The sequence below is a fragment of the Eumetopias jubatus genome, unplaced genomic scaffold, assembly GCF_037043125.1.
Source record: "Eumetopias jubatus isolate StellerSeaLion01/CBP00866 unplaced genomic scaffold, mEumJub1_p1.0 scaffold_4, whole genome shotgun sequence".
NCBI classification, from domain to species: domain Eukaryota; kingdom Metazoa; phylum Chordata; class Mammalia; order Carnivora; family Otariidae; genus Eumetopias; species Eumetopias jubatus.
Window position 1 is genome coordinate 169,720,010 of NW_028274810.1, and position 14,420 is coordinate 169,734,429.

At 37.5% G+C, this 14,420-nt stretch overlaps 1 protein-coding gene across 2 annotated transcripts in view; it reads left to right on the top strand.

The window, feature by feature from the left end:
• The window catches only part of SLCO5A1 (solute carrier organic anion transporter family member 5A1), a 126,503-nt gene that overhangs the window by 64,281 nt on the left and 47,802 nt on the right, over positions 1 to 14,420 (top strand). For both annotated transcript variants that reach the window (XM_028112975.1, XM_028112983.1), the window contains exon 4: positions 10,194 to 10,358. In XM_028112975.1, the coding sequence (XP_027968776.1) occupies positions 10,194 to 10,358 (165 nt within the window). The remainder of the gene's footprint in view (positions 1 to 10,193; positions 10,359 to 14,420) is intronic.

Below are 14,420 nucleotides of genomic sequence, written 5' to 3' on the forward strand. Positions count from 1 at the left end.
AGGGGAAAGCCAAGGTCAGACGCCTGTGGGGGTTTCCATAGGAAAGAAAAGGCAGGGCAGAGTCAACAGCTTACAACTGGCTGGTCTGTGTCATTTCAGTGGGCTTTCGGCTGTGGAGGTGGTCTGGTTGTGTGGTACCCGGCCCTGGGTGATGTAGGATGGGGACAATACTGGCTGGGTGTGTGAGAGCACGGTAAGGAGGTGGTTGAGACTATATACTCAGGACTGGATAGTTTGCATGTAAAACTTGCGCTCTCAGCTGACCCTTGCTATCTCTACGTCTTGGTAGTCTAGTCTCTTCCCAGCCAGCAAGATTTTTAAGATGTCAAAGCATTATAAAATACTGAAAAATTAAAAAATATGATTAATATAAAAGCTTATATGTTACAGCCAAAGCATACACTCACCTGGCCTGACTCCACTATTATTATCATATGGTGTTTTCTCCACCTTTCTTTACCATGTTCCTTCTCCTCACCTTCCAGGGGCCTTTCTGGAGCTCTCGAGGCTGGGGCTTTGGGTCCCGCCCATGTACTTTGAAAAGCACTCTGTATTTTGGCACATATTGTTCTATTTTATAACTTAATAAATATCCCAACCTTTTATATAACAATGACCCCCACGCTGGTGTTTCCATTTTTACTCTTGGTCGCTTTCTCTGTGCCTACTGTAAATTCTATGCCTTGTTTGACTTAGTCCGTTTAAGCTGTCTAGATCTGATTCTTCAATTGATACTTCCCTCAAATTTTACTTTCATTTAAGGAATCAGCATCATCTAAGATGTTTAGGAAAGGACTAGACTGTTCTCCCCAAATCCTTCCTTTTCTTTCCCCTCAAAGATTATTTATTTGAGAGAGGGAGTGGGTAGAGGGACTGTAGATTAAAGATTAAAGAGAGAATCTTTAAGCCTACTCCACTCTGAGTGTGGAGCCTGCCGCGGGGCTCGATCTCACGACCCTGAGATCATGACCTGAGGAAAAACCAAGAGTCTGATGCTTAACCGACTGTGCCCCCCAGGCCCCCCCCACAAATCCTTCTAATTATTGAGATAGATCGCTGACAATATCTACCTTAAGAAAATGTCTCTCTTTCTTTCTTTGTTTCTTTTTCTCTTTCACAAATATCTTTTTTGAGCAACAGCTACAGGACAAGGACCTGGGAGGTAGAAAGGAAAATTGACATAATAAAATATAAGTTTTTAAATGGAGGTATGTATATTCTAAGAAAGGCTGAAGGAACAGGAGGAAGGAATTTCTAAGTTAGCTGACTGAATCAGGGAAGACTTGTCTTGGAAGATGACATATTGTTGCTTTCTTTTAAAATTGTGGAGTGTTCGGTTTGGTTTTTTAAAATATAAAAGTAATACATGTTCATCGTAGAAAACTTAGAAAGTACATAAAGATATAAAGAATAAAATAAAAATGCATTCCAGTATCATTCCTCAACATAAATGCTTAAATTATTTTTATAACAAAAAGTATATTTTGAAACTAGATAGATGTGGTGGTTGCACATTGTGAATGTACTGAATGCCCCTGAATTTTTTGCTTTAAAATAACTTTATGTTATGTGAATTTTACCTCAGTAAATTATTTTTGAAAAGGTATTTATTTTACTTGAATTTAGACATAAGGAAAATAAACTGAATAGGCTATAATCTTCAGATAAATCTTTTTTTTTCCACAAGAAGAAGTATTATGTCCAAAAATAGCTATGTCAGCGCCTGGGTGGCTCAGTTGGTTAAGCGACTGCCTTCGGCTCAGGTCATGATCCTGGAGTCCCGGGATCGAGTCCCGCATCGGGCTCCCTGCTCAGCGGGGAGTCTGCTTCTCCCTCTGACCCTCCCCCCTCTTGTGCTCTCTGTCTCTCATTCTCTCTCTCTCTAATAAATAAATAAAATCTTTAAAAAAAAAAGAAAAGTATTAACAGTGGTTAGTATGTTTGTTTGGTATTTAATGTTTATCATTTATATTTGGAAGTGATGTTAGTTTCCAGGTAATAAAATTTAGTCAACAACTTGATAGAACAATTCATCTATTTTTTATAGTAATAAAACCACCATTCCTCATCCCACTCCCAATTTAAATAAAAAAATAGGTGGCAAAAGAACAAAATTGAAATCTATGTCTACTTCGTAAAGGTCCTTCAGAAGAACATAACAGAGAAAAGCTGGTGTGGAAGGATAATGTCAGCAAAAACAAACACCACAACACATCATAGGGAAGGAATGTTCCTGCAACCAAAAAAAGATCAGAAAATAAATAGAAGGCCTAAAAATTTACCAAAACAAATTCACAGATAGATATTATCATTCATAATTGTGACTTTGAATCTTGAAGAGAATGTCAAATTATGCTATGGATTTTCCAGTAATACCAGTTAATACATACAAAATATTTAAAGTTTTGTTGCTTTAAGAGGCAATTGCCCAGTTATCTGAAAAATTCAAGCATTCCAAACACCTCTTTTCCCCAGATATACTGGATGAATGAAATATTGTATATTTCCTCTGTCTCTGGTTAGCATTTTATTGTTTCTTTAATGGAATTTTTGGTTTATAATCCGATCTAAATCCTTGTAGGATTCTTTAGCTCCAGAAAACCATGGACCGCCCTTTATCTTAGGAGGAAGAAATTAGGCATCTTTGGAATAGATTTCATTTTCTCACAAGTATATGGATATTGTTTTAGTACAAATTGTTGCTGTGGTGTTACAATGAACGTTAATAAATAAATAAATACATTCCAAAGTGTTCCTACAAAATACCAGATGCATGCTGGGAGCTGAAGATATACAGATTTACCAAAGTCCTGCTTTTATAGCATTTACACTCTCTTGAAAGAAACAAACAGGTAAACACACGCAGCTATTGAAGACTTCATGAGTAACAGTATGAACTGCATGCCATGGGAGCACAGAGGAGAAGCACCTGGCTGAAGGGGCTGTCTCCTACAGATTCGATGGATGAGCTTGACATTTGCTAAGCAGACTTGTGGGGGAATACAGTAAATAGTAGAGACAAGAAAGACCATGGCCATGTAGGGAGCTTATGGTGGGAATCACAGAACTTCAGAACCGCAAGGGTGGACAGCAACCCTGTCTTGCGGGCCTTGCAAATGAAGCCAAGTTCTGGGCAGCTGGACCTTCTTCCCATTTTCTTGGTCATTCTCTCTGTCAGCATATCTTTTTCAAATATATCATTATGTAAAAAAGTCTGTTTCCATAGTTTAAGACGACAAAAAGGCATGACAGTTGCTTTCAGTTTGTAAAGGACAGAAGCAAGTCGAAGCCCCCTGAGATACTGGGGTTCTAGCGTAAGGCTCTCTCGCGAGCCCCTGGCAGCTCTGGGAATGTGTTCCTTGCTTCGGGACCCACAGCCACTCTGGATACTCAACTGCAGGCTGATGCTCAGTTCCTTTTCCTTACTTAAGTTCTCACTCAAATCTTCATATGCACAGCCTAATTCACTGTGTGTCACGTGTCAACAGTAAGGGACACGAAGTAAAGGGCTTGGCCAGTCTGTGTTCATGTAGGGTGTCCCAGGCCTCTCATGTCTGCAGGGCTGCTTTCTGGAAGCACCTCTGAGTCCAGCCTCCTTTCCTGGTGCAATCAGCTCGTTTTGAGAAATCCGGTCACACGCTACAAACCTTGCTATGTCAGCATAAGGAGCCACTGAAAGGTGACTTTCAGGGTGGCAGTGCCACACAGACCTCTCTCCAGAATAGGATTCATTTTACACCAGACTAAATGTATTACCAATGATTTTCTCCCTTTGCCCACTTTAAAAGCTGACTGCCACCTTTCAGTTTTTATGAAACCCAGGCTTACTTAAAGCTTTACTCTTCCAAACAAAAACTTTATTTTAAATTGATCCTTCAAGTTGTAGACTTATTTTATGAATGAGCATAAAACATTCCCACATGCTGGAGCACGCTTGCCTGATGGGCAGAAACTTACCCACCTATCATCCCTGTTGTCTCCTCTTAAGCTATGAGCCACGAGGCTTTGGAGAACGAGAAACTATGGTCTCTGCCCTTGCTGAGACCATCCTTGATCAGCTTCCACAGGAACTCAGTCACACTGCACATCTCAGATTTTCTGAAGCATTGACTAAAGCTTTGCAAGGTCAAGCGGAGGGGGCAGGGGGACTACATCAAATTTATTATAGTGTATCCCTGTTATGATGGGCGTGCAACTCAACATCTGGTCTGGTGCGGTCTGGGGTCACCTGCACTGCTGTGGATGTGCACATGGGAACGAGCAAGGGATCTGCCAGTGACAGCAACACTTCTTTTTTTTTTTTTAATTTTTAGTTAAATTCCAACTAGCCAACATACAGTGCGATGCTAATTCCACGTGTACAACCCAGTGATGCAACACCCCGTGCTCATCACAAGTGCTCTCCTTAAGTAACACTTCTTTTAAAAGTGATTTCTATGTGTTGCCTATCTTCTATTACATTCTACTGAAATTTGGTGCTTTGTATTGCGTTCTTTTCCTACTTTACTAATGTTTAAGGCATTTCTGGTTTTAGTGTCAGTTTGCCCTTTTGAATTTGTAAGATTTTGTAGCATTAAATGATAAAAAAATGACAGTCATTATCATTATTTTATCTCTCCTTCACCAGGCTTTTTACCGCATTTTTTATTTTACAATGACAGTTATAAATGACACGAAGAAACTTATCTAAAATATATTCTGCAGCATAAATTTAGATATTTGACTGCCACTGTATGGATTTAGCTTAGATTTTTAAAACTTTGTGTTTTTGGAATTATTTTGAATTTACGTAAAAGCCACAGACACAGCACACAGAGCTCCTGTGTACCCTGTACTTCAGTTCTCCAGTTGTTAATGTTTCTGACCCTCCTGAGAAGTCACAGACATGATGCTCTGCTGCCCTATCCTCCTTCAGTGTGGTTTCCTAGGTACAAGGACATTGTCCTACGTGACCACAGGGCAGCCATCCAAACCCGGAAATTAACATTGATCCAGTGCAACCTTCTAGACCACAAGCCCAATTCAAACTTCATCAGTGATTTCAACAATGCCCTTTATGTCCAAATTCAATTCACAGACCACATGTTGTATTTCGTTGGGGTGTATTTTAGTCTTCTTCAATCTGGATCAGTTTCTCATATTTCCTTATTTTTATGATCTTGACCTTTTTAAAAAGTATAAGGTGATAACTTTATAGAATGTCCCTCAGTTTGGGTTTGATGATGTCGCCTCCTGATTTATGCACTTGGTGGGCATACCACTGAAATGAGGCTATAGTCCAGTGCCTTGTAACAGAAGCTATATAATGCTAATATCCCTGTGAACTTTTATCTCTTGAAGATTGTATCTACCAGGTTTTTGTACTCTAAAGTTAATAAATATATTGCAGTTCTAAATCCATAAGTAATTTATAAGTGTTTTATGGGGAAGTACTTTGAAGCCATGCAAATCCAGTTGATTCTCATTTGTGGGTAGTTGTGTTCTATAAAGTCACATGAACATTGAGTTAGCGAATACAGAAGCATTGCTCTAGGGAAGACACAGGATTGGATTCCTGTCACAACATAATCATCAACCAATCAACACATAACCTTGTTTTATGTATGTTTCTGTTTTAAGACTCTTTATTCAATATATATTGTTTGTTCATTAACATTGAACCTACGGCCAACTAGCAGTATGGCTCATGCCTGAAGGAAGTGTATCTAACACATGTATTTTCTCTACATGGCACATCACAGCCTCTTAGGAAAGCTAGACAGCATTTCAGCACTATATCTGAGGGCCATTTGAAACAGGGAAATCACTGAAAACACAAAAATGCTAAAAATATGACAGTGTCTTGTGAAAAGGACACTTGCTTGCAGCATGAAAGCTGACAAAGGAAGACAGTGTGAGATGCCTCATGAAATCTTAGCCAAGAAAGTGTGTGTCCTACAACTTAAATTTTTTTGCCACTTGGTGCAAGTCCTTGAATGGCTACCCCCTGTGAGTATTGATTTGGGGGTTACACATAAATTGTAGCAAGTGGGCAAATTTGAAAATACTAAATCTGTAAATAATGAGGATTGACTGTATCTTGTTTCTATTAAACTTTCACTTACCACTTTTAGCATCTGTTGACCTTAAATTGCTTCATATTTAACTATTTGGGATTCTTCAAACTGTCTTTGGTGTGTCCTTCTGACATGTCCCCATCATTCTCTGAGCATTTTACTTTCTTGTTTAACAAGATTTCCCGGGCTCATCTTGTATTTTCTCTGCCTCAGCTCTGAAGTTAGACATTTCTCCAAGGAGCTCTGGTTCCTTTGAGTGGAAAATGGCCTTTAGATACCAAGCACCGGGTGCTAGGTGTGCTCATTGTTATTAGGGTGTTATAACTTCTAAACTGTGTAGTAGACAGAATTAGGAAATATATGCATGTACACACACTCACACATATCTATCATGTCATCTTTATCCATCTATTGTCTATCATCATATCTATCAATCACATTCTATCTGTCAGTCTGTCTGATCTATCAATCTGATCTATCAATCATATTCTATCTGTCAGTCTGTCTGATCTGTCAATCTGATCTATCAATCATATTCTGTCAGTCTGTCTGATCTGTCAATCTGATCTATCAATCATATTCTGTCAGTCTGTCTGATCTGTCAATCTGATCTATCAATCATATTGTCAGTCTGTCTGATCTGTCAATCTGATCTATCAATCGTATTCTATCTGTCAGTCTGATCTGTCAATCTTATCTATCAATCATATTCTGTCAGTCTGTCTGATCTGTCAATCTGATCTATCAATCATATTCTGTCAGTCTGTCTGTCAATCTGATCTATCAATCATTCTGTCAGTCTGTCTGATCTGTCAATCTGATCTATCAATCATATTCTATCTGTCAGTCTGTCTGATCTGTCAATCTGATCTATCAATCATATTCTATCTGTCTGTCTGATCTGTCAATCTGATCTATCAATCATATTCTGTCAGTCTGTCTGATCTGTCAATCTGATCTATCAATCATTCTATCTGTCAGTCTGTCTGATCTGTCAATCTGATCTATCAATCATATTCTGTCAGTCTGTCTGATCTGTCAATCTGATCTATCAATCATATTCTATCTGTCAGTCTGTCTGATCTGTCAATCTGATCTATCAATCATATTCTGTCAGTCTGTCTGTCTATCCTGCCCATCTATCCCATAACTTCATACCATTACCTTCAGTTGCAATCTGATATCTAACTATCCTTTGTCCATATTTGTAACTCCCTTCTCTGGCCATTAGAAACCTGACTGCCATTAGTTTCAATGGACTCACTTAACTCTTGTATTTAAACCAGCTCCCAGCCCCACCTGCCAAAGACACAAGCCTGGATATCTGGCCCTTTGTTCCTGCAGGGCATGTATGCTGAAGGTTTAGCTCCAACAAAGGGAAGGAGGAAGGTGGAAGAAAGGAGGAAGCTAACTTAAAGTTGTTGACTTTCAACTTTTGCTAAATTCTTCTTAAATAACACCAGTTTTTTTTTATTTATTTATGAAAGAGAAGACAAATATTACATATATTTTTAGTTAGCTTTGAAATTAAAGGGCTATTTAGCACACCAAATGCGTATAAAGGAAAAATCAAGTTTTCTATAACTAGTATCTTTTTTTTTAAAGTTTATTTATTTAAGTAATCTCTACACCCAACGTGGGACTGGAACTCACGACCCTGAGATCAAAAGTTACATGCTCTTCCGCTCTTCTGACTGAGCCAGCCAGGCGCCCCTATAACTAGTATCTTTTATTTATTTATTTATTTTAAAGATTTTATTTATTTGCGAGAGAGAGAATGAGAGAGAGCATGAGAGGGAAGAGGGTCAGAGGGAGAAGCAGACCCCCCGCTGAGCATGGAGCCCGATGTGGGACTCGATCCCTGGACTCCAGGATCATGACCTGAGCCGAAGGCAGTTGCTTAACCAACTGAGCCACCCAGGCACCCTAACTAGTATCTTTTAAAACATTCATGTGAGACATATGTTATTTTCTTGGATTAAAAAAATTTATTGTATAATTTCACCAGATGTTTTAGATTCAACAACATTTAAATTTAATATACCAAGTAAACTTAATTTGAATCTCCAAATGTTGATAGAAAATCTTCTGATTTTTAAATTTTATTTATTATTTTAATTTTTTTTATGTTTTATATATTTTTTTAAGTAGGCTCCACACCCAATGTGGGGCTTGAACTCATGACCCCAAGATTAAGAGTCCCATGCTTTACTGACTGAGCCAGCCAGGCATTCCTCTAATTTTTAAATTTTAGATCTATTGATTTGCATATTTATAAGAGAATATTGGGTAATTTTATGAAGTAGTTTATTTTTTTTTTTCTGGTGTGTTTGTCCATGTTAAAAAATGAAGTATGCATCTTAATTTTTTTAAATGTTCATTTAAACTTTAAATGATCAAATTAAGATATAGAACATTAAAATTAATTTACATTTTAAAATGATTAGCAAATAGTCTTGACTTCCTAAGTTTTAAATTCTGGTGTATAGGTCATAAATTATAGCTTTAATAACAAGTTTTGCTTAATTTTTATGAAATGATTTTATTATGTTGTAGCATAAGAGGATAACTGTTCTTTTTAAGATTTATTTATTTATTTTAGAGAGCAAGAGAAAGAGCACACAGTCAAGCAGGGGGAGGGGCAGAGGAGAGGGAGGAGAATCTCAAGCAGACTCCCCACTGAGCATGGAGCTCAATGTGGGGCTCAATCTCACAACCCTGAGGTCATGACCCGAGTCAAAATCAAGAGGCGAATGCTTAACTGACTGAGCCACCCAGGCGCCCCAGGGCATAACCATTCTGATAACTGAGATGACTGTACCTGTCAGAACTAATGCAGCTTATCTTTTCCATGATACATTCCAAGATATGTACAGATCACATAAATGTGGGTTAATTAACATTATAAACATGCAAAAATGCAAAAGAATATGCACGAGAATCTTCTTTTATTCCTCTTTCCCAATCTTATTCCAATTACAGAATTTATTGGTGTTGTATATGTTAGGAAGTATATATATTCAACCACATATAAATATGTTGTTTTGGTTTGTTTGATTTTTACTTTGATATTACATATATGTATATGTATTTACATACTCATGTATATGTATATTTCTGCAGCAGCTTGCTTTATTCATTTATAAAAATATTTCTTGGAGTTCCTTTTATGCCAGCACATATAGCTCTGTATCATTTTTAGCTACTGCATAGTATTTCATTATAGGGCTGTGCCATAATTTATTTAAACATTTTCCATTTAGTCTTTTTCCTTAAATTTTTGCTATTATAAATAATGCTGAAATGAAGATACCTGGACATACATCTTGAAGCATATATATATATATATATATATATATATATATATATATATATATATATATGGCAAGTTCTGTAAAGTAACTGCAAAGACTTAAAGATGAGACTTTTCTCTCTTCCTTGAGAGGCAGCTGGGCCGGTCCTGAGCCCCCACCTCTGGGCTCTCCTCCTTTGGAGATCATTTGTCTTTCTTCACCAGTCCAAAGTCCCTGGGAGTATCTGACCTGGTGACCTGACCGCTAAGCCCTTTTAGCTGCATCATTTTCTGTTTCATAATGAGGCTGGAAGATTAAATGTCCAGAATCATGTACCAGTTCCCCTGCTGTGGGTATCTGCAATGCAGCGTCAGGGATGTGACAACTCAGAAGTGGGTTTCTCAGGGAAGTGCTGGTTGAATGAAGTAGAAACCATAATGTAGCACTGTACTGCAGATACTTTGCGCATTTAGTAGATTCTTGGGTTTTAGCAAAAAATAACATTATTTTAATTTAAAAAATGTAAACAATTTATCTTAAGCAGTTTTTAGAACAGGAGTCATAGGTTTGGTTTTTCTTGTAAGGTTATTTGTGTCTGGATATGTTTTCTGCTACTTTATTAAATTTCCTCATCCTACTTGAAAAATTTTCAGCAACCCCAAATCTGTTTAATAAAGGGGGTGATTTCTAATCAGTCATCAGGTTTTTCTGTTTTTATTCTCTATTCAGTAGTCTCGAATATTGCTGAATGGCTATTTCCAGTTCATTTCAAAAACAATTCAATCTTATTTTATTTTCCATCCCTTATTTATAACATTCATTTGTCATTTTTGTCATTTTGTAGACCTACCAAGAGCAGCTGTCAGGATCTTAAGCAACATGACATTCCTTTTTGTGAGTTTGTCATACACAGCTGAGAGTGCCATTGTAACTGCTTTCATTACCTTCATTCCCAAGTTCATCGAGTCACAGTTTGGTATCCCAGCTTCCAATGCCAGCATCTACACTGGTAAGGCACTGCCGTTAGAGCTCCTTGAAAACATGATCATTTTTGACCACTAACCTAAAATGCAATGAGTGAGGAGAAAGTTCATTCTAACATCAAAGTGTTGAATAAATTCATTAACAGCTACCTGCCTCCCCTCACCCTCCACCCCCATTTTAGGAGGAGAAGGTCTTTGAATGTTTTCTTGTTGACTCAGATGGTGTTACTGTGTGCCATTTTTTACCAACTGTCTTTTGGGAAGGGAGAACTTTGCATAATTATGCTTTTATGGTTCTCAGTTAAAAAGAATGAAATAGGCAATGGCATTCAAATTTAAATCTGAATATATCTTTTTATGGGTGGCATGAGTCAAATTAAAAAAGTGATTGAAAAAATTTTAAATGGATAATCTGAAATAGAGATGATCAGGTGCATGGTATCAGGATTTCCCCTTCATGAATATAAACAGATTTTGATTGAATAACAAGAGATGCTTGACTTTATAAGGAAATCTATGAATTTTGTTTTAGAAGGTGTTTTATGTCTGGGAAAATGATTTTTGGAGACTATGATATGGGTACCTATTGTATGTAGGACTCAAATCTTTTTTCATAGTAAATTGAGGGGGAGACGAACCATGAGAGACTATGGACTCTGAGAAGCAAACTGAGGGTTCTAGAGGGGAGGGGGGTGGGGGCATGGGTTAGCCTGGTGATGGGGTATTAAAGAGGGCATGTATTGAATGGAGCACTGGGTGTTATATGCAAACAATGAATCATGGAACACTACATCAAACGCTAATGATGTTTTGTATGGTGACTAACATAACATAATATAATAAAATTAAAAAAAATAAAACTCACTATGACCATAAAAAAAAAATTGGGTGTTTAGAAATGTGGAAACACTAATTCTCAGATATTGGGGGAATTTTCAGTGTATTATATCATAATATTTTGGATATATCTTTAGTGATTTCAAAGACGGTCAAATGACTGTATCTGCCTAAGGCTTAATCTATTAATAAAATATTATTTAAATAGTTAAGTGGAGATTTATTATAACTTTTCTGATGACGCTGACTACCGCTTTATCCTCCACATCCACGTTCAAGCTTAGCAAGCTTGAATTATCTGAAAATTAACAAGCAAAGTTATATTTTTATAGAAAGAGAAGTTGACTTGAAATATTCGGGTAATCACTTTGTTCTCTTCTTTCACTTTGCACATGAAAAGACATACATTTGGGTTGTGGGTCCATGATCGCAAATATTTTTATAAAGAGTATACTGCTTTGGATCATTGTAATGGTCACCCAAAAATATGTTTTTCTCTATTTGTGTTTCAGAAATATATGTTTTCCTTGTATTAAGGTAAAATTTACAGATTACTTAACAGTTTGCCAGAAAATCTGAAAGACACATTTCTAGTTTAATTCTTACACTAACCCTTTGATTGAGTGACAATTCTTGGTCAGGGAAACCGAGAGTTGTCTTGTAGCTAGATCTGAAGCCACACATCTGATAAATGTAGTCTCAAGCATTTCCCTAACTAAGTTTCAGTATTAGTAAGTGTTACTGGCAAGAGTCATAGTCAAATAAATTTGGGACTTGCTGAGTTAAAGTATTACAGAGTTGTTTTCTATAGGACTCTTCACAACCCTTACTATGCCAATGTGCATTGTGAAACTCCCAGACACAGGCTCAAGGTACTGTCTTTCCCAAATTGATTTGACCATGAAATTGAACTTTTGAATGGCATCTCTCCCATGAGCAGTTTTCTTCAGGATACACATTGAGAAACACTGCTGTTTTCTCCTGTGTGTCCCTGTCCCAGCCAGTCTAGCGAGCAGAGCTGTCCGGGTCATCCCATTCCCCTCCAGATGTGCCATTTTAACCAACCAGCAGTTGCCGGGGCAGTGGTACGGTACAGAGCTAGGTAGGAATTGATGCATATTGAATCATATTGACCAAGGCCATCATTTAATTACTGGTAGAGGCAGAGGGCTAGACATAAGACTCCTTGTAGAAAAATAGAGTAAAGGGTTCAGCTGGACCTGGGGTGTTTGGCTGCAGAGTCGTCACTGAATATGGCCCCTTGGTGAAGGAGGGTGCAAGATTAAATAAAACTAGCTCACGGAATTTGTTCATCCCGTGTTCCAACATCAGGATTAAAAAAGCAACATCACAGAGTGCCAATTCCATTCTGGTTTTGTCATCGGTAGGTTTTTTTTTTTTTTTAAACATTGTCAATGCAATTTATACTATGTTTGATAGTCTCCTGTGTTCTGATAAAACACTTTTTTACTCCTAGCTCATACCTTTTCCTTTCTTTCCAGATAGATAATAAATAATAATGGTCAAAGATATTCAGATTAAGAGTAGAAGGTTGCCTGTCATATTACAGTAAGATGAACAAGGATGATAATCTCTTTTAAAGCTTACTTTGATTTTTGAATTTTTATTAATTGAATCCTTCTTACCCTCTGAGCAGAGATTTGTATTTTTAAAGGACTTACTTAGTTTAATTGAGTCTTTTGTTCCTTTCTATGCATGTAAGTCACATGTAGAATTAAGAAATGTATCTGAACAAGAATTTTAATATAGTTTTTTTTTAAAGATTTATTTATTTAAGAGAGAGAGAGTGCAAGCAGGGGAGGGGCAGAGGGAGAGGGAGACAATCAGACTGCCTGCTGACGCTGGCTGGATCCCAGGACCCTGAGATCATGACCTGAGCTGAAATCAAGAGTCAGACACTTAACTGACTGAGGCACCCAGGTGCCCCAGAATTTTAACATAGTTTTAATTTCTCATCTGACGAAATTTTTGAGTTAAAGTTCTTTTTATTTTAATTTAAAAGGATTATTTGAATAAATACTTTAACCCTCCATAGCCATTTGCTTGTATTGTGTTATATGGTAGGGATGAAGCTCCATACATGTGTCAGAACACAGGCCTTTGCTCACTTTCTCTCCCATAGCCCTTGAGTACCGGCTCTCATAGAGCTGTACCCTATTTGTGTATGACCAGGGTGCATGTGCATGTGTGTGTGTGTGTGTGTGTGTGTGTGTGTGTGTGTGTGTGTGTGTCAGACTCAAACCAGAACCGTAAGTTGTTTACAGATCTGGCTGTGTTTGTATTTATGCAACCACGAATCCAAGTTCACGTTACACCCTTCCCATTTGTGGTCTTTCTGCTAACCCATTTAGGGTCACATTTGTTGACTGAAATGAACTATATGAAGGTTGATGCTTTGGAAAAGTCTGAAATGATGGCAAGAGCCCTGAAGGAGGAGGCAGAACAGCCTTGAATCCTGCCACTGCTGGTTACTAGCGGTGTGACTTTTGGCAAGTCATTTTACTTCCTCTACTTGAGCTAAAACTGAAGCTTACCTGTGTCTTGAGGGCAAGAGCTCCTCTGTCTCTATGTTCAGTGTTGTTGTGAGGATCCGATGAAGTAGCGAATAGCGATTTGTTTTGAATCTTCCTGAAGTTCAAATGGGCACAGCAATATAAATTGAAAAACACAACTTAATCATATATTATAGGAAAGGGAATTATTATTGATGATGTTGATGGTAGCTTTTTACATTTGAAGTCATGCTGCTTGAACAGGTCTGAGAATAAAACCTCTATAATAGTAATGATGATAATAAAACAGCTGCTGACTTTACTGAGTGTTTATTAAGTAGAAGACACTATCTAAGCTTTTTCATGTGGACATTATGCAATGTAACCAATGGCTATGTAGTAGATGTTCTTGATTACGCCCATTTTCCAGATGAGGAAACAAAGGTCTAGGGAGTTTTTAACAACTTGCCCTACAGACATGCAAATAGTTAGAGCCAGGAGATAGTATCTTGGAGTATATAAAGATCCATATGTAATTTTTATTGAAATACTATAATAGGTCTATGCTATTTTATCATTTCCAGGCAGTTTAATTTTTTTTAAACTATTTTAGAGAAACAGTATTCTAAGATTCAACTTCCACCCTGTCTAGGGCAGCGTTTGCCACTGAGCCATGGTCAAGAACATTCATTTTCAGAACACCAGCATCTTTCAGCATCACCTTTGCTTTCCTGGGGT